This window comes from Haemorhous mexicanus, chromosome 24 (assembly GCF_027477595.1).
Source record: "Haemorhous mexicanus isolate bHaeMex1 chromosome 24, bHaeMex1.pri, whole genome shotgun sequence".
Lineage (NCBI taxonomy): Eukaryota > Metazoa > Chordata > Aves > Passeriformes > Fringillidae > Haemorhous > Haemorhous mexicanus.
This window is the reverse complement of record NC_082364.1, coordinates 6,648,017-6,670,409: the sequence shown is the minus strand read 5'-3', so window position 1 is coordinate 6,670,409 and position 22,393 is coordinate 6,648,017. Positions and strand designations below refer to the sequence as shown.

Sequence of the window (22,393 nt, the reverse complement as noted above, 5' to 3'; positions counted from 1 at the left end):
CAACGGGGCAGATTCCTTGCCCCCAGCTCGGCCTGCCCGGTGGGGAAGGTGAGCGCTCCCCAGCCCGAGTCAGGCGCGCTCCTTGCCAAGGTGTGCCCGGCCCCTCCTCGCTCACTCCTGCCGTACACCAGCGATTCCCAAGGTAAGCTTAATTTCTTCTCCCTCCCATATTCCCCTGCTCTTTGGTGTTGCAATCATTCCTCCTCCCAGCCTCCACTCGAAACCACTCCCCTCTTGTGGGAGGTAAAAGAACATTTGCCTGGAGGTGTTCATAGGTGGCTCGAAGGAATGAGGGCCATTGTTCGGCAAAAAGCCTGCAAACGATCCTAAAAAGAGCAGCCCAAACCTGACAGTCCATGGCTGCAGTGTGGGCCCTCACCTAGAGGATGGAACCGTCCCACCAAAGACAGACACCTACCCCAAAGTGATTTGAATGTCTCTTGGTTGCAGCCAACTTCTCAAGCTTGGGAAGTTCTGGGAAAAATCAGATGGGAAATGGGTCCAGCCCGGCCATATTCCAGCTAGGGAGAAATTCCGTGGGACACAAAACATTCCGCAGTGGCACGTGGTGGTTGTGAGAGTGTGAAACCTCTCAGAGCCCGTGTGTTGGCAAAGCGAGGATGTTTGCACTCGAGGGCCATAAATCACTGCAGCGGCAGTGTTTGTTCCCGTCCCAGGAGTCATCCCAGGTCACCGATTCCAGTGGTGCCTGGTGCCGATTTCCTTTGCAGGCAACCTCTGCGTGGTTGGGGGGTTCCCTTCAGCGATTTGGCCATGGAAGAACAGCGCTGAGGCCGTCATCTCCCTGGATTGCCCCCAGAGCAGAGCAGGGAAATCTGTGTGTGCAAACACACCCCTGCTAACGCCTCCGGGACACCAGGGATCTCCATTTTCCTGGAATTATTCGGTCCCGCGTTAGCCCTTCATCACTTCACGTCCCCAGATTTCCACTCAGTTACAATTCCAGCATATCGCCTCCTTTTGTTTTCTCCCACCCTGAATATTTATCACTCTGGGGCTTTGTTCAGGTTGTGTTTAATGCTTAGCAGCCAATTTGCTGCCACTTCCTAATCCTGTTCCTGCACAGGGCTGGGAACAGCCCCTTTGCTTGCAGACTTTAACTAATATTCATCATTTTACGGAACGCGTGGACTCCACCTTTTATGAGAAGACCCTGGCACACTCACCAGTAACTTAAATTCTCTGATGTTCCGCTTGGAAACATAAATAAGGAAAAGAAAGCCCCGAAGGCCGAAGAGAGCACCGCGATGAAGGAAATGGGGCACCAAGCATCCCCTCCATCCGGCTGGGAGGGACCGTCCCCGGGTGCGGCGCTGGCCGGGCCAGGAGCCCCCTCTAGCGGGGCCAGCCACTGCCAGGGCAGCGCCCGAGCGGGAGAGCATCCCAAAAACGCTGCTGGGGTAGGGCCTGAGTGCAGGGGATGTGTTACAGACACGTGTTATGAAAAATCCTTTCTTTAGGATTTTTTCTCTTGAGAAAGCCTCAAGAACAAAATGTAAAGTATAACTCTCTGTTGCTGTAGAATGCAACAAGTGTATCTTTGATTAATTTCATGTAGTTGTTTTTAATTAATAGCTAATCACAGTCTAGCTGTGTCTCTCTCTAGTTAGACACAAGATTTTGTAATCATTCTATTTTTCTCTTTTGCTTTCAAGCTTTCTAATAAAATCTTTTCTTCTATCCTTTTAGTATAGTCTTAATATAATATATAAAATAAAATGATAAATCAAGCTTTTTAAAACATAGAGTCAAGATTCTCATTTCTGCCCTCGTCCTGGGACCCCTGTGGGCACCACCACGGGGGATGGGCAGGGAGCCACGGCCTCGGCTCTGTGCCCAAGCAGGGCTCTGCGTGCTCAGCTCTGGGGGCAGCTCCTGCTCCCTTCGTTCCAGCCTGCCATGCCCGAAGGGACCTGCAGGGAGGATGGAGAGGGGCTCTTGTCAGGGGGGTAGAACAAGGGGGAATGTCCACACTGCCAGAGGACAGGGCTGGATGGGATATTGGGAATTAGGAATTGTTCCCTGGGAGGGTGGGCAGGCCCTGGCACAGGGTGCCCAGAGCAGCTGGGGCTGCCCCTGGACCCCTGGCAGTGGCCAAGGCCAGGCTGGGAGCAGCCTGGGACAGTGAAGGTGTCCCTCATGGCAGGGGTGGGGTGAGATGGGATGGGATGGGATAGATGGGATGGGATGGGATGGGATGGGATGGGATGGGATGGGATGGGATGGGATGGGATGGGATGGGATGGGATGGGATGGGATGGGCTTTATGGTCCCTTCCCATCCAAACCACGCTGGGATTCCACGTGAACTCTTTTGACATGGTTGGAGCCTCTCAGACTCTCACTTTGAGCAGCTGTTGGGAAGGTCCTGATGGTAAATCTGATTCCAGCTCGTTTCTCTCTCCTCGGCTCCCAGGGCAGCTCCAGGAGCTGTCCCGAGCCCTGCAGAGCTGGGGCAGAGCAGAGCAGCCACCCCTGGCTGCCAGTGACGTCCCATGAAGACATTTTGAGCCTCTGCACTTCCTGACCTGGGCTTCTTCACGTGTCTGGCTCTGCCTTGGCTGCTCTGGAAAGAGTGAGTGCCCCAGCCCTGCTCGGGTGGGTAACAATTCTGGGAAAAACAATCCTGGGCTTCTTTCTAGAAAAGCCACCGTGTTCTTTCCTGCCACAGCCATGCCAGTCTGATGTGGTGGAGAGGAGCAGCAGCAGGAAGAGCACGAGGATGAGGCTGGAGCAGTGCCTGCCCCTCCTGGGGCTCCTGCTGTGTGCAGGTGAGTCCCCAAACTTCAGGCAGCTGGGCCGGAGCTGGGTGCAGTGTGAGCTGTAAGGCTCCACACTCCTGATTTTGGGGTTTTATCCTTTTTCTGTGCACTTTTCTAAAAGCGTTTGGTGATCCTGGGTGAGTGATTCAGGCTTGGTGGGATGTCAGGGGTGGGGTGGCAGCTCCCACCTGGGCAGCTGGGATGCCCGGTGGTTTAGGATGAAGTGCAGAGTAGCTGGAAAGGCTCTAAAGATGACAGTAATGAGGAGAGATGAATATGCAAGGTCATCCATTAGGAGTTGTTACAAGACCCCAACTACTCTGCCAAAGTGCTGCAAGTACCAGCCTTTGTGAAGATAGAAAACGTGGTCGGTTTATCAGTGGCCTGTACTTTTTTCAGATTTAAATGTATCTATAAAATAAAAACCGTCAGGTCACCTCTCCGGGGAAGTCCGCTGTGGAATTCAAATCTGCAGTCACTTATTCAAATCTGCAGTCACTTATTCACGTTACTTTTTGCAAAAGGACAAATGTCTTTAAAGGAAATCACAAATGTGATTCACACCTCCTAAAAACTCTTTCTTTAACATTCCAGCTCCAGAGCCTCTCCTGGAGCAAGTTGTTTCCTACAAGGCAGAAAAACCACACAGATAAACAGTTTTACAGCGATAAATCAACATCAGGCTCCCGCTCTTGCAGAGGACAGAGGTTCTTACCAGGATTTTCCAGCAGTGTTTGCTCCACGATAATAAAGCAGAATTTTGGGGGTTGCATCTTGCAATAACAACCCTTTTTCTGAGCCGAGTTGGAAAATGATTCAAGTTTCCATTCTGCATTAGGCTGTGTTGCAAATGGCTTCCAAGTTCAGAACAACATCCTGTCTCACTAGCAGAGTATTTCTGAGCCTTCAGCATGAGTGTGGGATTACAAACATCTCTTTCAAGCTGAGCTCAGAAAGGAGGTCCTGGCAGTAGGAAAGGTGTGTGATATCTGAAGCTCAGTTATTTAACATTTCTTATTTTTTTTAATTTTTTTCCAGTTGGCACCACAGCTCAGCAGGGTAAGTGTATTTTACTGCCATCCTTATCTATTTATCATGCTAAAAACCCCAAATATGCCTCAAAAGTGAGGACTAAGAGTCAAATAGAAAGATTTTAGTTTTGTAAATACTGCAGGATAGGAAAAATTCACTGTTCATTAACTGACAGTGGTCTTACTGATAGGAGAAACTGGTCCCTGATTATTACCAGTGCTGGGCATTTCCAGCACTGTGAGGCAATGTGAGATGATTTTTAACACTCCTTGTTTTCTGTTTTGCAGATGAAGAACCAGAGGGTAAGTGAACTTCACCAGCATTCTTTAGTATTTAGCAGGATATAAAGACTGCAGCTGACTAAAAATCAGGTAGAAATATTTGACTTTTGCCCTTGGTTTCCTTTCTCATTGGTGTGTCCTCCCAAGGGGAATTCCTGGTGGAGATTTCTGGCACCACGGTGACCATCACGTGTCCCTTGGAGGACGAGGACATCCGGTGGGACCTGCCTGGGAAAACCCAGACCACCAAGGAGAGGAAGTTGGTTATAAAGGACCATGACAGCACCCCTGCCAACCTCAGCTGCTCCTCGGGTAAAAAGAAGCATGAGCTGTACCTGAATGCCAAAGGTGAGCGCTGCCCCCTCCCCTGCACGTTGCCCTGGCAGATTTTGGGGCTGATTGTGTATCCAGTGCTGGGGTGGGTGAGCGTGGTGCTGCTGAGGCCAGTCCCAGAGCCCATTTTTGGCAAATCTTCCCTCCCAGTTTGCCCTTTTCCCCTTCCCAGCTGCCCACAGCCCTGTGCCAGGCCTGGGCTCTGCTGGCTCTGAGCCTCCCCTGCCCTCATCCCTGCAGTTTGTGCCACCTGTGAGGAGCTGGATGCCCTGACCGTGGCAGGGATCATCACTGCAGACCTCCTCATCACCCTGGGCGTGCTGATCCTGGTTTATTACTTCAGCAAACGCAGGAGGGGACGAGCCAGCTCTGCTGGGGACAGCCGGCCACGAGGTGAGAGCCATTGCAGGTACCCCTGCTGCCCAGTCAACCTCTGAGCACCCAGGTGTGGTATTTTTGGGGATCCTGGACAGAGGAGGAAGGAAATGATGACTCTGACTCCATGTTCTTAGAGGCTGATTTATCAGCATATTATATTACATTACATTACATTATATTATGCGATACTAAAACTTTACTAAAGAATAGAGAAAGGATGCAGACAGAAGGCTACAAAAAATAATAATGAAAACTCCTGACTCTCTCTTTGAGTCCGACACAGCCTGACCCTGACTGGCCAATAAGTAAAAACAATTCACATGTTGGATAAGCAATGTCCAACCACATTCCAAAGCAGCAAACACAGGAGAAGCAAATGAGATAATTCTTGTTTTTCTTTTTCCCTGGGGCTTCTCAGATTCCCAGGAGAGAAATCCTGGGCAAGGGGATTTTTCAGAAAATATGACAGTGACACCCAGGGAAACCCTCACTGCATCCTCTGCTCCCCACGAGCTTCCAGGCAATGCTCCTGCATCCCAGGGTGTTCTCCAGGTGTTCCCTCTGCAGGGATGGGCTGGCTGCTGCAGTGGAGCCCATTTCCCAGCTGCTGTGCTGGAGCCAGCCCTGCAGCTCCTGGCAGCAGCTGGCTCTTCAGGAGCTCAGAATGAATCCCTGGGAGTTGATCCGTGGTGTGCCTGGCCCTGGGATCAGCCTGGAGGTCCCTGGTGGCAGGAATCCCCAGGGACTCACCCTCTCTGTGTCCTTGTTCCAGGTCAGAAGATGCAGCGGCCACCCCCTGTCCCCAACCCGGACTATGAGGTGAGGACAGTCCCTTTCCATCCTGCTGCTGGGGAGGGACAGCTGGGGCTGGGGCTCTTTCAGCTCCTCCATCCTTGGAGGGGCATCCAGCCAAGCTCCCAGATTTCCTGGCAGTGCAGGAAAAGGGTGCTGGGGGTGCAGCCCCTTTCCCTGGGGCTGCCACGGGGATTTACCTGGGGGCAGAGCTGCAGCTCCCTGGGCACGGCCCCTGCTCTGCTGTGCCTCTCTCCATGCCCTGAGTGGGCTCGGGTGAGGACTCCTTAGAGCTGGTGCTGAGGGAGGAGTGATGAGGAGGACTCCATCTCATCAGAAGGCTAATTAATTACTTTATTATACTATATTATTCTATACATCTAAAACTGAACCTGCCAAGCACCCAACTCTGCACACACTGCCCAGAATCTCGTGACTGTCCTGACAGTCCCAACACACACACACACACCTGGCCCTGACAGGCCAAGGAAACAAAACCCCATCACTGTGGGTGAACAATCTCCACACAACACAGGCACAGCAAATGATAAGAATTGTGGTTCCTTTCTCCGAGGAATGTGAAATTCTCCTTTCAGAGAATTTGAAACCTATAAATATTCTTGGGAAGAATTGTGCCTTGCTTTTCTCTCTGAAGGTGAATTTCTCTGTGAGTGATGAGGAGGGCTGTATTGGTATCAGAAGGCTAATTAATTACTTTATGATACCTTATAATTCTATACTCTATTACACTATATCACATTGCATCTAAACTGAACCTGCCAAGCACCCAACTCTGCACACAATCTCGTGACTGTCCTGACAGTCCTGACACACACACACACACACACCTGGCCCTGCCAGGCCAAGGAAACCAAACCCCATCACCGTGGGTGAACAACCTCTACATTGCATCCTGCTTTGGCACAACACAGGCACAGCAAACGAGATAAGAATTGTTTTGGGAAGAACTGTGCCTTGCTTTTCTCTGCGAGGAGAAATGTGGGGCTGCAGCTGCTGACCCAGCCCTCACGTCTCCCCGCAGCCCATCCGGAAGGGCCAGCGGGAGGTGTACGCAGGCCTGGCCCCCAGGGCCATCTGAAACTCCTGCTGATGGCAGCCTGCAGCCAGCAGCTCTGGGGAAACGCTTCTGCCCACCTTGTCCCAGCTCTCTGCAGCTCTGCTGAGCCTCCCGGTGGCCACAGGACAGGGACGTGCTGTCCCACCCTGGGTTAGCCAGCCTGGAGCAGAAATGAGCACACTGGCAAGAGATTTCCCTCTCATTAAAGGACTGCAGCCTCACTGGGCCTTCCTGGTCTCCTTTTCCCCTCACACTTCCCTCTGCTCCTGCTGCTTTTCCCTCAGGTTTGATTTCCACCCTGAGTGCCCCCACTTGGTTCTGGTGGTCCCTGGGCTGAGGACAGACCCTTTTCAGGATTTGCTCCTGCTGCTTTTCCCTCAGGTTTAATGTCTGCCCTGAGTTCCCCCACTTGGTTCTGGTGGTCCCTGGGCTGAGAACAGACCCTTTTCAGGATTTGCTCCTGCTGCTTTTCCCTCAGGTTTGATTTCCACCCTGAGTTCCCCCACTTGGTTCTGGTGTTTCCTGGGCTGAGAGCAGATCCTTTTCAGGGGGATTTGCCTCTGCCCTGGTCCCGCTCTCCCCTTCCCAGCCTCCATTTGCAGCAGTGCTGGCTGACAGAGGTGGGAGCGTGGCCCTGTGTGGGTTTGGAGCTCTGGGGCTGGCTGGTGCTGGCTGTATCTCGCCATCTCCCCGCTGGGGTGTGGGGCCTGCTGTGGTGAAGGAGCCCAGCTGTGCTCTAAACCGCATCCTGAACGCCCCCAGCCCTGCTCTGCTGCTGCTTCCTCTGCTCAGGGCTGCCTCAGCCAGCCTTTGAGCTCAAACAGGCACCAAAACAACCCACGGGCCCCTCTTCACCTGTGCCACTGCTGCACCCCCACTTCGGGGCTTTACTGCCTGCAGGGCTGCAAATGTCCTCGTCCTTCCAGGGTGAGGTGATGCTGGCTGGCCCTGTTGGTGTCTGTGTCCCTTTTTTGGGGGCTCAGACCACGTGAGCTGCTTCTGCTTGGGGCTGGGGGATGGAGACCTGGCATTGCCATCCTAAATCCCATCCTGTGCACCTTCCCAGTGACCAGATCCCATCCCTGTGCACATTCTGGTGACCAGACCCCATCCCTGTGCCCTTCCCAGTGACCAGACCCCATCCCTGTGCCCTTCCCAGTGACCAGACCCCATCCCTGTGCCCTTCCCAGTGACCAGATCCCATCCTGTGCACCTTCCCAGTGACCAGACCCCATCCCTGTGCCCCTTCCCCGTGACCAGATCCCATCCCTGTGCCCTTCCCAGTGACCAGACCCCATCCCTGTGCCCTTCCCAGTCACCAGACCCCATCCCTGTGCCCTTCCCAGTAGCTGCACACAGCAGATGGAGCAGGGAGCCTGTGGGACAGGCTCATCTTTAATGGCATGAATAGAGAAGTGCAAGAGGTGTGGAATGAGCACAGGGCTGCAAGCAGCCCACCCTGGAGGGACCCCCAGGCAAAGCCAGCACGCTGATGAAGGCAGTCCCAGAGTCTTCCTCCTCACTTGCGGGCACGGGCGGGAGCCAGCCGGCTGTACTGCTCCTCCTCCCTCTCTCCCAGGGGCTGCCAGGGGGAAAAAGGGGACATGAACCCAAACTGTACCTGCCCAGCCCTGGGAGGGTGAGCTGGGTCAGCCTTGGGCAAGATTCTTTCCACACTGTGGGGCTGAAGGTGTCCCCACACTCACACAGGGGGGCTGAAGGTGTCCCCACACTCACACAGGGGGGCTGAAGGTGTCCCCACACTCACAGAGGGCCTGAAGGTGTCCCCAAACACAGAGGGGTGCTGAAGGTGTCCCCACACTCACACAGTGGTGCTGAAGGTGTCCCCACACTCACACAGGGGGGCTGAAGGTGTCCCCACACACACACAGGGGGGCTGAAGGTGTCCCCACACTCACACAGGGGGGCTGAAGGTGTCCCCACACTCACACAGGGGGGCTGAAGGTGGCCCCACACACACACAGGGGGGCTGAAGGTGGCCCCACACACACACAGGGGGGCTGAAGGTGTCCCCACACTCACACAGGGGGGCTGAAGGTGTCCCCCCACACAGGGGTGCCCCCACACTCACCTGGTAGAGCTCGTTGGAGATCAGGTTCTGCTTGTCAGAGGCTGAAGGAAGAAAGAGGGACAAGCTCAGGGACCAGGGAGCCGTGGGCAATGTGGGGAACATTTCCAAACAAACCCAAGAGCTGGCTGCAGCCCCCAGGGGCGGCAGGCACGGCCCTGGGGTTGCTGCCATCCCTCACCTCGCGAGGTGTGTCCCCTGTCATGGCCAGTGACGCAGTACACGGCCACTGCCAGGAACAGCGTGGCCACCACGTCGGCGACGAGGATGCCCGAGATGGTGGGAGCGTCCACCTCGATGCAGTTCTGGCACACTGCAAGCCCAAAAGGACACGGACACTGAGGGCAGGGGCACATCCAGAGGGCTCAGCCAGCTCTGCCAGCCCAACAGAGCCCAGCTGGCTTTGCTGTGTGCCCGACGTGGGGCCAGAGGAGCAGGTCGTGGCACTGAACAGGGCTGCAGGGCTCTCACAGTGACACCACAGCAGAGGAACCCGCTGGAGACACTCCCAGATGAGGGGATATTCCCTGGGGGAAAACTCCCAGCAGTTCTGGCTCTGGCAAAGCAGGAGGGCAGCACTTACTGCGATAGTGCACCTGGAGGCTGCTCCTTTTGTCTCCTGTCTCACACACGTAGAGGCCCCTGGGGTCGTCGTAAACGCTGCTCAGGTCCAGCTGTGCCTCGTGCCCGACAGCGCTCCCATCTCTCCACCACGTGATGTTCTTGCCTTGGCTTCTCACACACTCCAGGAACACCTTCCCACTGAATTCCTTCACGAATATCTGCCCTGTGCAAGGAGAAGGGAGCAGAGCCTCACCTCTGAGTGATGAGCAGCAGTGCAGAGCTCGGAGCTCCTTCCTGGGCAGGAAGCATCACATCAGGCTGTCCCAAAAGAACTCTGGGCAAACTCCCCCATCCTCCTGCACTGATTCCTTTTTCCCCACGGATATTCCAAACCCTCCCTGCTGGAAAACCTCACCAAGCCCTGGGGCTCCTTCCCAGCATGTCCAAGGACCACGGCGAGTGTCTGGCCGCTGGCCCCACACCTCTGGACTCACCTCGGACCCCCCAGCTGGCCACGGCCAGGCTGGCCAGCAGCCCCCAGGCACTCAGGGCCTTTCCCCCCGGCATGGCACGGCGGTGGTGGCTCTGTCCCCGCTCCAGGACGTGGGGACAGCTGTCACCACGAGGCACCTCCCGCCCGGGCTGCGTCAGGCACCGGATGCTGGGGCTGTTCCTCCCTCCCCCGGCATGGATGGATGGGGGCTCGGTGCCTGCCTCCTCACCCCAGCACCCACAGAACCCTGCAGGAGCCTCTGAGCCCCGCATCTCCCTGTCCCCATGCAGCCAGGGACCCCTGGCATCCACTGATGGTCCCCCAGACAGGAAACACCACAGAGCTGGGGAGTCCCCAGAATTTCCACATCCCCTGCAGCCACTGGTCCCCCATAGCCACAGTCCATCAACATCCAGGGGTGCCCCCTGCTAGCCATAGACCCTCAGCATCTACTGGTGTCCTCCAGCAGCCACAGGTCACTCACAAAGTCCTGCAGCAGCCACAGAGCCCCCCACCACCTCCGTGTCCCCATAACCGCCGTCTCCCCCATCTCCGGGTGTCCCCGCTGAGTCTCGAACCCGCGACCTCCCGATCGAGCTCCGCGCCGCGGTCCCATGTCCCTCGCGGCCGCCGTAGGGCGCGCAGCCATGGCGGCACGGGCGGGCTCGCTGGTGGCGGCTGTGCTGGCGCACTCGGGCCGGCTGGACAAGGAGCACCTGGGGGCCCGCGTTGGGCGCCTCTCCCGCCGCGTCGAGGAGCTCAAGGCAAGGGACGGGGAACGGAAGGGGCGCGGGGAAAGACAGGGAACCGGCGCTGCGGCCGTGCCGGTCAGGACTGGGTGTCCAGCCGTGGGTCAGCTCGGGTGTCCTGCCCTGGTTTGGGCCGGGTGTCCAGCCCTGGGTCAGCTGAATTGGGGTGCCCAGCCTTGGGTCAGCCCTGGGTGTCCAGTCCTGGTTCGTCCTGGGGTGCCCAGCCCTGCTCAGGGGTGCCCAGCCCTGCTCAGGGGTGCCCAGCCCTGGCAGGGGTGCCCAGCCCTGCTCAGGGGTGCCCGGCCCTCTCCATCCCGGGGTGCCCAGCCCTGCTCAGGGGTGCCCAGCCCTGCCAGAGGTGCCTGGCCCTCTCCATCCCGCGGTGCCCCGGCCCTGCTCAGGGGTGCCCAGCCCTGCTCAGGGATGCCGAGCCCTGGCAGGGGTGCCCGGCCCTCTCCATCCCGCGGTGCCCCGGCCCTGCCCCGCTCTCTCACCCTGTGCTGGCTGTCCTGTCCCTCTGCCGCCGAGGTGACGCTGTCCTGCTCCTCACTTCCTCAGGGAGAGGTGTGCACCATGATCAACAAGAAGTACAGCGAGTTCCTGCCCAGCATGCAGAGTGCAGAGGACCTGGTGGCACAGGTGGAGGGGCTCTCCAACAACATCGACCTGCTCAAGGCGGGCATCGAGAACGAGGTGACTCCCGGGGACATTCTGCTCCATTTCAGCCCAAATCTGGAGCCCCCCACCCCATCATGGGGTGTTTGGTCACAACCCCAAACCTGCCAGAGCTCAAGGAGTGTCTGGGCCACACTTTCATGATGGGATTTTGGGGTTTGTGGCAGGACTCGATGATCCCTTCCAGCTTGGGGAATTCTGTGATTCTGTGGCTGGGATCCCTGGGTGATATCAGCCCTGAAGAATGCCTTGAGGTGACACCACGGTGCACATTAAGAGCTGTCATTAAGGGGTTGTCACTCTTGTAAAGGTGGAAAAGTGTGTCACAGTGTCCTTCAGAGAGAAGGACCAGCCTTGGCTGTGGCAGGGGGTGGGACACACGAATTAAAAGGATGGAGTTTTTCTCCTCCTCACCAAATCATTCTATGAACAGAAATAAATGATAAATGAAATTTAGGAGGAAAATGTGTGCTAACCAATGCTGTCAATGAACTGAAAACTGCTGTTGTTCTAGGTCCAGCGAGATCTAAACGTGGCTGTTGTAAAGGTGGAAAAGTGTGTCACAGTGTCCTTCAGAGAGAAGGACCAGCCTTGGCTGTGGCAGGGGGTGGGACACACGAATTAAAAGGATGGAGTTTTTCTCCTCCTCACCAAATCATTCTATGAACAGAAATAAATGATAAATGAAATTTAGGAGGAAAATGTGTGCTAACCAATGCTGTCAATGAACTGAAAACTGCTGTTGTTCTAGGTCCAGCGAGATCTAAACGTGGCTGTTGCTGAGTTCACAGAGCTGAAGCAGCAGCTGGAGAGGGACACCCTGGTGCTGAGTGTCCTGAAAAAGCTGCAGGAGGTGAGGAGGGGGAGCAAAATAATCCTGCTCCTCAGTGGGAGCATTGTTCTGGGCTTCTGTTTTGGGTGAGTGTGGCTCACAGATTTGAGTGTCTGTAGCTCACAGGGTCGGGTGGGTGTTTGTACCTCACAGATTTGAGTGTCTGTAGCTCACAGGGTCTGGGTGAGTGTTTGTACCTCACAGATTTGAGTGTCTGTAGCTCACAGGGTCGGGTGAGTGTTTGTACCTCACAGGTTTGTGTGTCTGTAGCTCACAGGGTCAGGTGAGTGTTTGTATCTCACAGGTTTGTGTGTCTGTAGCTCACAGGATCGGGTGGGTGTTTGTACCTCACAGGTTTGTGTGTCTGTAGCTCACAGGGTCGGGTGGGTGTTTGTATCTCACAGGTTTGTGTGTCTGTAGCTCAGAGGTCTGGGTGAGTGTTTGTACCTCACAGGTTTGTGTGTCTGTAGCTCACAGGATCGGGTGGGTGTTTGTACCTCACAGGTTTGTGTGTCTGTAGCTCACAGGGTCAGGTAGGTGTTTGTATCTCACAGGTTTGTGTGTCTGTAGCTCACAGGTCTGGGTGAGTGTTTGTACCTCACAGGTTTGTGTGTCTGTAGCTCACAGGTCTGGATGAGTGTTTGTTCCTCACAGGTTTGTGTGTCTGTAGCTCACAGGGTCGGGTGAGTGTTTGTACCTCACAGGTTTGTGTGTCTGTAGCTCACAGGTCTGGATGAGTGTTTGTTCCTCACAGGTTTGTGTGTCTGTAGCTCACAGGTCTGGGTGAGTGTTTGTACCTCACAGGTTTGTGTGTCTGTAGCTCACAGGGTCGGGTGGGTGTTTGTACCTCACAGGTTTGTGTGTCTGTAGCTCACAGGTCTGGGTGAGTGTTTGTTCCTCACAGGTTTGTGTGTCTGTAGCTCACAGGTCTGGGTGAGTGTCTGCATGTCAGAGCAGAGCTGCAGTGACACCCACTGTGTGTGTTTGGCCTTTGCAGTTTGACACAACTATCAAGGAGTGCAACTCTGCCCTGCAGGAAAAGCAGTACGTGGCAGCAGCTCAGCAGCTGGAGAAGGTAGCAGAGCCCCTTCAGGGTGCTGGATGCACGGGGTGGGTTCCAGAGGATGCTTTCCCTGGCAGGGGCAGTGCCTGCCTGAGCTGTGTCTGCTCTCCCCAGGCACGGAGCAGCCTCAGGAGCCTGGAGTCCCGCAGGGGCTTTGAGCTGAAGATCCTGAAGGCCCTGGGCACAGAGCTCACGGTGCAGACACAGAACCTGATCTACCACCTCGGGGAGGAGTGGCAGAAGCTCATTGTCTGGAAGCTTCCCCCTTCCAAAGGTGCTCGTAGGGGTTTTTTTCACTCTTTGTGCCCCACTGAAGTTCTCACCTGCAGGGTGGGACCTGCAGTGAAGCTGTTGGGCTCAGGGGTTGAAGGAGCTGGTGTATTGTAATTTAACAGTGACTCTGACAGAGGGGAGAGGGAATGATGCACCTGACTCCATCACCAGAAGGCCAATGAATTACTTTATTATACTGAACTATGTACATTCCATCTAAACTGAATCTGCCAGGCTCTCACTCTTGCTCACAGCTGCACAGAGCTGCACTCATCTCTGACTCTCCCGGGACAGTCCCACACACCCTTCTTGGCCCTGATAGGCCAAGGGAACAAAACATCCTCACTTTATGTAAACAATCTCCATATTGCATTCTGCTTTAGCACAACACAGGCACAGCCAGCGAGATAAGAATTGTGTTTTCCTTCTCTGCTTGTCTCACAGTTTCTCTCTGTTCAGAGGGCGTGTGAATACCACACTGCTCTGGGGAGGGGTGGACCTTTGCTTCTGCTGTGCCCTGTGACAGCCCTGGGTGTGCTTTGTGTGCAGGGAGCAGCAGCCTGGAGGCCGTGGTGCTCTCGGAGCTGCACTTGTACATGGTGCCACCCCAGGACAAGGACACTGCTGTCCCCCCCGTGGCTGCTGTGCTGCAGGCCCTGGCTGTCCTGGGAGAGCTGCACTCCAAGCTCAAAGATTTTGGTAAGGCAGACCCCAGAAATAGCCCCAGTAGCTCGAGGGGATACTTTTAACATGGATAGTGAGACCCACTTCACTCCAGCAGGACACTGGGAAACTTCTTCCTCTCCTGGCTTGTGTTTCCCACTGAGGGGAATGCTGGAGCTCTTACTAATAGGAAAATATTTACTCCCATTACCTACCTGGAATTATTTCTCCTTTCCTGACAGTTCAGTGTATTTCTGAGCTGTGACTGTGGTTTCATAGCCTGGTGCTTGAAGAGTTTTACCTCATTGGTAATTCCCTGATGGAGCTGATCAAGGGATTGTTCCTCCCACTTCTTGCAGTCTCTAAATCCAGAACAGTCAGGGCTGGACCTCACTGGAGCAATCTGCTGTTGGAAAACCTCTGTTTTTCCCTTTCCTCAGGCCACTTGTTGCTGCAGTACATCCTGAAGCCTCTGATCTCACACCCACCTCTGGAGCCAGTCCCAGAGGAACAGCCAGATGTGTTCATCCTGAGGTTCAGGTCCCAGGAGCTCGCTCTGGATGAGTCCTCTCCTATGGAGGTGTTTGAGAAGATCAAGCTGGTGTTTGAAGTTCTGCACAAATACCTGCTAAGTATGCAGTTCCTCTCTTCTGGAGTTAGTTATGATCAGAACCTTGTTCATTTAATGGGAGTTTTCTAGAATATCTGATTGTCAATCAGCATTATGGGAAAGGTAAATGGAGGAAAGGCTTTTGATCTAATGGAGGGTCTGGCCCAGGAAGCAGCTGTGTTAAAATCCATTTTTCTTCTCCGGGATGCAGATGTGCCTCTGGAGCAGCCTGGGGAAGGCAGAGTCACCCTGGCAGAGCTGCTGGGGGAGCTCATCTGGGAGGAGCTCTCAGACTGCCTCATCCACAACTGCCTGGTGAACTCCATCCCAACCAACAGCAGCAAACTGGAGCAGTACAAAGAGGTGGGTCCCAAAAACCCTCCCAGGTTTGAACACAGAGCCAGGCACTCCAGTGGGATGGCATTCCAGCAGTTAATGCCCTCCAAAACCTCCTTCATCCTTTGCTTTCAGCCTTTATACCCAACGTAACTTTGTTCCCTGATTTTTGGGGGCTGTGCTAACATCTGCTCTCCTCAGGTGATCGAGTCCACAGAGGAGTTTGAGAAGGCCCTGAAGAAGATGCAGTTTTTGAAGGAAGACTCGACTGCCTTGCTGAAATACGCCTGCAATGTGGATTCCCACTTTGCCAACAAGAAGTGCCAGGATGTGATCATGGCAGCCAGGAACCTGATGACCTCAGAAATACACAACACTATGAAGGTGACTGGGGATGCCTGCGCAGTTGTTCCATCTGGAAAACAATCTCTAAATATTTTTTAATAGTGCTGCAGTGTTGTGTTTATCTTGAGTCTTAAACCTCTGCCACTGAGTGCTTTTTAATCTTGCAGATTCTCCTTTCAGAGCTCCAAATTCTGTTTGGAGAAAACCGTCCTGTTCTCTCTCTCGCTTTCCCTTAGATCACACCTGACTCCAGCACAGCCCTCCCAGAGCTCCCTGATCCTGGCTCAGGAGACCACGTGAAGCTGCCCAGAGGCTCCAGCCTGGTGCCCAGTGGCACAGTGAGTGTGGGCACTGAGAGCAGGCTGAGCCCCCTGACGCTGTGCCTGCCCTCCTGCCGCATCAGCTGCTCCGTGCAGCAGCTGGTGGAGCTGGCTTACCACACCCTGCTGGAGGCCACAGCCAGCACTGACCTCTGGTAGGGACTGCTTGGCATTCCTCAGGTAGCATCAGTGATCAAAGCAGTATTTATTCATTTAGTAGCTTGTGTGTCAGGCTCTAGCAACACCCAGCATCTGGTAATAGATTTAAAGGACTTTAAAAACTCGGCTCAGGCATTGCTCTTGTTTTGGCTGGAGGATGTATCCCTGGGTTTGGGCAGAGACTGACACTGCTGCAGGCTGTTCCTTCATGTTTTTAGAGAAATCAGTTGTTTAGAAAAATCAAACCATCTCTTTTTGCCAAAACCAAGCACTGGCCTCAGTGTGAGCAGAGTTCTTTGTGCTGGTGAAAACAAAGGACTCCAGCCTGCAGCTGGCAGGGCTCTTGGGGAAAAACAGACAGGATCCACACAAACTCAGCTTTAACCACAGCCCCGAGGCAGGAGAGTTGCCCAGGTAACAGCTGCCCTCAAGGGGCAGAGAGAGGGCTGAGTGTTCCTGCTCACCTGGAGGGGCAGGGACAGTGTCCCCTTTGTTCTGGGCTTTCACACATCTCCCTCCCACACTGACCCTCAAGGTCAGCCCAGCCTTTGAGAGTTTTCCAGAGTGTTGACAGTGCTGTCATTGATCCTGACAATCCCCTCTTTGTGCCAGTGCTTCACTGCTCATAAACCCTTGTTGTGGGGCAGGCTGAGGGTCAGCTGTGAGCAGGACATCAGTGCCAGGCTGACATGAGCCCCCTTTCCTTGTAGCTGTGTGCAGCTCTTTGACTGCGTCAGGAACATCTTCCAGCTCTTCTATGAGGTAGTGCCCACATACCACAGGTGAGTGTGTCCACATTTCCTGTTCTGAGGGGGAGTGCTGCTGTTGGAGCAGTCCCACTTGCCCACTACAGCTCCATCAGCAAAAATCAACTACTCCATCTCTAAACCATACCTGTGCAAAGCAGGTGCTTGAGAGTTTCTGTGTTGTCAGTCTGTGATCAAGGGTGTGGGTGAAGTTCTCACACAGCTGTAGTTGTTTCCAGCCACGTAACTTTGACCTCAGATCTGATGCACAGATTTTTCAGGATGTTTCTCCCGTGAAGAAAAGAGCAACAATGAAGATGGAAAGTTCACAATTCTGTCAGAGACCTTCTCTCCCTTTTCCTCACTGTGACTTTGCTCTAACAAAATATATTCCTGTTTGAAAGGCCATGGCTGGAAACAGTGTGGGATAGCACAGGGTTCAGATGCCTCAGTGCCATTTCAGACTTTTCCTGCCAGTTCCTGTGGGGATGTGAGAGGTTAAATGTTTTTACTCTGATGTCAGTCAGGCCTTGCCAGCACCATCTGCTGACAGACCATGCGTTTCTCTAGGATAGACACGAGCATTTTTTTAACAGAACCAGCTCTAAATAAACCCATTTCTCCTTTTCCCTTCTTGCTGGGCCAGGGAGAACCTGCAGAAGCTGCCCCAGCTGGCTGCCATCCACCACAACAACTGCATGTACATCGCCCACCACCTGCTCACCCTGGGCCACCAGTTCCGCTACCGCAGCACCAGCGTGCTCAGCAACGGGGCTGCCACCTTCGTGGACCTGGTGCCTGGCTTCAGGAGGCTGGGTAACTTCCCTCCCCCTTCCCCTCTCCAGATGTGCTTGTGGGTCAGCTGGCAGTTCACCCCTGCCGTGGCTGCTGAGTGCTCTCCTGGAGGTGTGGCTGCTCCCTCCGTGCCAGCAGTGGGTTGGTGGTGTTGGACAAGTGGCAGGAACATTTTCTGAGTGAGGAGGTTTTGGCTCTTTGAAAGCTGTATCTTCTTGTGGGCTTAGTCCCAGGAACAGCTTGGTATCCAGCAAGATGTGTCTGGGATCTGCTGCTCAGTCCTTTGTTATTTTCCTTAGTTACTCCACAGAAATAAATTCAGAGGTAAGTTTGTGAGCTAACAGGAGTCGTGCACAATTCTGCTGCTCTGCTTCTTTTCCAGCAGTGTTGTGGCAATGCAGGCTGCACTGGTTAAACTGGCTCTGGGAGACTGTTTGGGGACTGGAAAGTGATTAAAAATAAAACGTTATAGCAAGTTCATTATTCAGCACTTGCAGTCATAAATAGGCAGAGCAAATTTAGTAATTGTTTAATTGCTTCTCTCTGCTTGTTTTGCTCCTAAAGGGATGGAGTGTTTTCTGGCCCAGATGCGAGTGCAGAAGGGAGAAATCCTGGAGAGGCTCTCGAGTGCCAGGAACTTTTCCAACATGGATGATGAGGAGAATTACTGTGCAGCAAATAAAGCCATAAAGCAGGTGAGGAAGGCAGGGAAGGAGCATCCCAGTGCCTGCAGGTATCCTGGGGAGGGTGCAGTGTGGAATCTCAGCCCTCACAGCTGTGCAGCTGCTAAAAAACCTATTTTCTGTTGTGATGGTTTGGGTTTTTTTGTCCTGGGCTGTCTTTAGCAGGATTGCTCTGCTGTTTCTCCCCCCTTGTACTCTCCTGATGCCCTGGTGTCTTGCCCAGGGCTCTGTCTGGTGTCACACTCAGCTCTTGCCTTGCAGGTGCTGCACCAGCTGAGGAGGCTGGGCATGGTGTGGCAGGATGTGCTCCCTGTGAATGTGTACTGCAAGGCCATGGGGGCCCTGCTGAACACAGCCCTGGCAGAGATTGTCACCAGGATTGCTGCCCTGGAGGTAACAGCCATGGGGGGTGCTGGGGACAGCATTTGTCACCTCCAGAAACTCTCCCCAAAATCACATTTCAGGGGAGCAGTTCATTGACCCGGAAATTATAATCATGTATCCACAGGAATTGTTCACAATCCCAATTTTTCATTTCACTTGGCACTCCAAAAATAAGCCTCACTTCAGCTCTCTCTGTGTTCTCCCCATTCCAGGATATCTCTGCAGAGGATGCAGACAGGCTCTACTCACTCTGCAGGATCATGGTGGAGGAGGGACCCCAGGTTTTCACCCCTCTGCTTGAGGAGGACAAAAACAAGAAGTACCAGGAGGAAGTTCCAGTCTACGTGCAGAAGTGGATGACATTCAAGGAGCTGATGATCATCCTGCAGGCCAACCTCCAAGAAATTGTGGATCAGTAGGTGTTTTCCTTTCCAGCTGCTTCTCCAGGCCTGGGCCAGCGAGCTGCAGTTCTGAGGAAGAGCAGGAACTGAACTTTTCCTTTTCCTTTTCCTTTTCCTTTTCCTTTTCCTTTTCCTTTTCCTTTTCCTTTTCCTTTTCCTTTTCCTTTTCCTTTTCCTTTTCCTTTTCCTTTTCCTTTTCCTTTTCCTTTTCCTTTTCCTTTTCCTTTTCCTTTTCCTTTTCCTTTTCCTTTCCCTTTCCCTTTCCCTTTCCCTTTCCCTTTCCCTTTCCCTTTCCCTTTCCCTTTCCCTTTTCCTTTTCCTTTTCCTTTTCCTTTTCCTTTTCCTTTTCCTTTTCCTTTTCCTTTTCCTTTTCCTTTCCCTTTCCCTTTCCCTTTCCCTTTCCCTTTCCCTTTCCCTTTTCCTTTTCCTTTCTTTTTCCTGAAGAAAGGGTCAGGTTCAGCTGCTGGCACGGGTCCTTGGAGGCTTGTTGGAGGTGCCATTTCTGGACAGGTTATGCCATGAAGCTCTCCCTGTCTCCCTTCCAGGTGGGCAGATGGCAAGGGGCCTCTGGCAGAGGAATTTTCAGCAGCTGAGGTGAAGAGTCTGATCCGAGCCTTGTTCCAGAACACAGAGAGGAGAGCAGCAGCACTGGCCAAGATCAAGTGACTCCAGTTTACACCTGCACCTTGTGGCACAGCAAGAGCAAACTGACACTTCCAAATACTTTTTTGATTTCACCTTTCTTATTTCTGCTGGTCTGGGAAACGTTGGGATTGGGGAGGTGCTTCCTGGGGCTTGCCTGGGGGAAGGAGCATTTCCTGCTCAGTGTTCCTGTCACCTCATCTCAGGCTGGGCCCTTTCAGTGCTCAGCTGGGACTCTTCTATGCACTGCTCATCTGGGACCTGCAGCCCCTGTGTGCCCTCTGCTGTCCCCAAAGCACACATGGAACCTGGAGACTTGGAGAGCTTCTGCTCTCCCTCCAGAGTTTCCCACCTCAGCCTCCCCTGAGACCTCAAGGGAGAGACACTTCAGAGGGAGTGGGGAGTGGACCATTGGTCAGGCCACAGGATTTCTCACAAGTGGGAAAATTCTCTTCTTGTGGAAAATATCCTCACACTGATTTAGAGCTTTTCAATGTCACCTTCCCAAATGTAGAAGCCAGTTCAGCTCCTTCCTTTGTGTTTGTGTTGGGTTGCACTGCACACCTCTGTGTCTTTCTGGTGGTGTATTTTCTGTCCTTCAGGAGTTTTGAGAGAAATGTAAACCAATACACAAAGGGAATGAAAGGTGCACTCCCAGCATGAAGCCACAAAAGGATCTGTTTGACACCTGGATTGTTGTACATTTCTTTTAATTGAAAAACTCACTGAGAGCATTCACTGAGCTCAGCCCAGAGACCAAGGTGCTGCAAAGTCCTTCCTGCCCTGTCGTGCTTAGAAGAGTTTTGGTCACAGTTTAATGTTTTAATCTGTTGTCTCCTGTTGTCTCCTTGTCATTGGCACTTCTGTCCCACTCCTGTTGCCATTTCCAGGCATTTGTGCAGGGGCTGAGGCTTTCCTGTCACCCCAGTCCTTGCAGAACCTTTGTGGTTTTGTTTTCCCAGAACATCTCCTGGGATCCCCTGTCCCTTCTCACACAGCAATCCAAATTGGTCTATTTTGAAAAACACTTCTCCCCTGTTGATTGTTCACAGAATTGGAATTTGCTATTTTCTTTAATAAACTATTTATACTGAGCAGGTCTGGGAGTCTGTTTGGGTAAGAGTGAGGCAGGAGGAGCCAGGCCTGGGCTGTTCTTCCCTTGTGGGAAGGGCAGGGTGTTGCCATGTGCAGTCTGTCCTTTCCTGATTTCTAGTGCATCTAAGAAAATCAATAACAAAGGAAACAAAAAAAGCAATCAGTACCAAAAAAAAGGGTCTAAAGTCTTGTACATCCAGGGATGGAGTTCAGCAGGATCCTGGGATTTGTCTGAGGAGCAGCTCCTCCCCACCCTGAGCCCCCCCAGGGATCAGCCCCACCTGCCAGAGCTGGCTCTGCCTGCCTGGAGCCCACAGGGAGCAGCGGGGCTCAGGCAGCAGCTCCCAGCTGGCTCCTGACTCTCCAGGAAATCCCTTGTTGCTGAAAGAGGAGTTTCCAGCCAGTGGCTGGGCCGTGTTGGGGCAGGAGATGATTTTCCATCCTGGTGGAACAGAAATCCCTGGGGCTGCTGCAGCCCCTCGTCCTCCTGTGCCCCAGTCCCCCAACCCAAGGGCAGCTGAGCAGACTGGAAGAGCTGTCCCATGCAATAAAGGTTCTTTTTTCCCTCCTCCTCCATCCCTGACAGGCACAGCTGCTGGCTCGGGGCTCCAGTGAAGCACTGATGAATTTTTAATGCTGTTTAACCAAAGGAACTCCCCTGAATGTTTCACGTCCTGTCCTGCAGGTTCAGGGGGGGTTTCTCCTCCCTCTGAGCTGCACCAGGTGTGTTGTGGCACTAACTCACCCTGTGCTGGGCAGCTGCTCTGAAAATGGGGGGGCTTGGGCTTGGTTTGGGTGTTTTTTCTCCAAGCCCCCTGTCTCATTTAGAGTTCAGGCCAGAAAAGCTGCAAATATCCCCCAGATCACACCTGGCTCAGCTCCTGATCCTTTCCTGGGTCTGTGCTGCACCCTGAGCCTCTGGAGCACCCTGGCAGGACTGTAGATGGTGCTGGAGCACCAGTGGGAAAGGAGGGAACAGCCCGGGCACAGGATCCAGCCCCAGCACCCTTGGCCAGCTCTTCTGGGCACACAGGGGCTCTCCAGGCTGCTCCTCCCGCCCGGGGCCGCTGCTCGACCACTTCAGGGCACCTCCCCTCCCAGAACCTGCCAGAAACGGAACCTTTTCAGGGTGACACGAAGATGAAAAGGGGTGTGAGTGCCAGGCCAGGGACAGCTCCCAGCACAGCTCCTGGAGGATTTTCCTGCTCATCCCCCGCTGCAGAGCAGCCCCCACCCCTGCCCTGCTCCAGCCTCTCTCCCGGGGCAATTTCCCGGGTAATGATTATGGAGCTGAGAAGGCAATTTCAGGAAAACTGGTTTCTGCCTGGAAGGAATTGAACGGAGGCACTGCTGTAACCTGCTGCAATAATCTGTTTAAAAGCAGCTGGCACGGCGTGAGGCAGAGGCAATTTCCAGGCAATTCCCTGCAGGGATGGTGCCAACCTCCCCAGGGGCAGGGAATGGGCATGCTGCTCCTCAGAGGGCACAGCAGAAATGTCCTGAGCCCTCTGATGCTGTGGCTGTGGTGGGGACACCTCAGTGCTCGCCCTGAGCAGGCACTGTCACCTTCCACCTGGCACAGGGGAGGGGCAGGGATCTGGTGTCCCTCTGTTGTGTTTCTGCAGAGCAAGGACAGCCAGGAGAGGGCTGGGCCCTGGGCTCTCATCCATCAGCCAATCAAGAGAGAATTTAGGGATGTCAGGGATGAAGTGTTTTCATTCTCTGCACCGTGTTCCAGCACAAAGATATCCCGAGGGATTTATTTGCGGAGATGAGTCAAAGAAGAAGAAGAATTGCTAC

At 53.9% G+C, this 22,393-nt stretch overlaps 3 protein-coding genes across 4 annotated transcripts; 2 read left to right on the top strand and 1 right to left on the bottom strand.

Annotated features, from left to right (window-relative positions):
• LOC132337952 (T-cell surface glycoprotein CD3 epsilon chain) lies at positions 1–6,897 on the top strand. Of its 2 annotated transcripts, XM_059867011.1 has the most exons (9): positions 1–142; positions 2,437–2,595; positions 2,692–2,791; positions 3,821–3,841; positions 4,102–4,116; positions 4,243–4,443; positions 4,669–4,821; positions 5,579–5,625; positions 6,641–6,897. In XM_059867011.1, the coding sequence occupies exons 3-9, from the start codon at positions 2,743–2,745 to the stop codon at positions 6,695–6,697; spliced, it is 543 nt and encodes a 180-aa protein (XP_059722994.1). In that variant the 5' UTR covers positions 1–142; positions 2,437–2,595; positions 2,692–2,742; the 3' UTR covers positions 6,698–6,897. The 2 variants fall into 2 exon arrangements, with proteins under 2 accessions (XP_059722994.1, XP_059722995.1); XM_059867012.1 differs by lacking the exons at positions 1–142; positions 2,437–2,595 and adding an exon at positions 2,600–2,618.
• Positions 6,898–8,039: 1,142 nt separating this feature from the next.
• Positions 8,040–9,981, bottom strand: LOC132337992 (T-cell surface glycoprotein CD3 gamma chain-like). The gene is made up of 5 exons (XM_059867089.1): positions 9,824–9,981; positions 9,349–9,552; positions 8,947–9,078; positions 8,769–8,809; positions 8,040–8,258 (listed from the first exon to the last, which is right to left on the bottom strand). The coding sequence occupies exons 1-5, from the start codon at positions 9,894–9,896 to the stop codon at positions 8,196–8,198; spliced, it is 513 nt and encodes a 170-aa protein (XP_059723072.1). The 5' UTR covers positions 9,897–9,981; the 3' UTR covers positions 8,040–8,195.
• Positions 9,982–10,431: 450 nt separating this feature from the next.
• ZW10 (zw10 kinetochore protein) lies at positions 10,432–20,592 on the top strand. The gene is made up of 16 exons (XM_059867088.1): positions 10,432–10,586; positions 11,130–11,264; positions 11,998–12,099; positions 13,076–13,153; positions 13,256–13,415; positions 13,964–14,113; positions 14,518–14,709; positions 14,899–15,050; positions 15,225–15,407; positions 15,605–15,843; positions 16,558–16,629; positions 17,240–17,409; positions 17,953–18,083; positions 18,333–18,464; positions 18,668–18,870; positions 19,402–20,592. The coding sequence occupies exons 1-16, from the start codon at positions 10,437–10,439 to the stop codon at positions 19,520–19,522; spliced, it is 2,370 nt and encodes a 789-aa protein (XP_059723071.1). The 5' UTR covers positions 10,432–10,436; the 3' UTR covers positions 19,523–20,592.
• Positions 20,593–22,393: the final 1,801 nt, after the last annotated feature.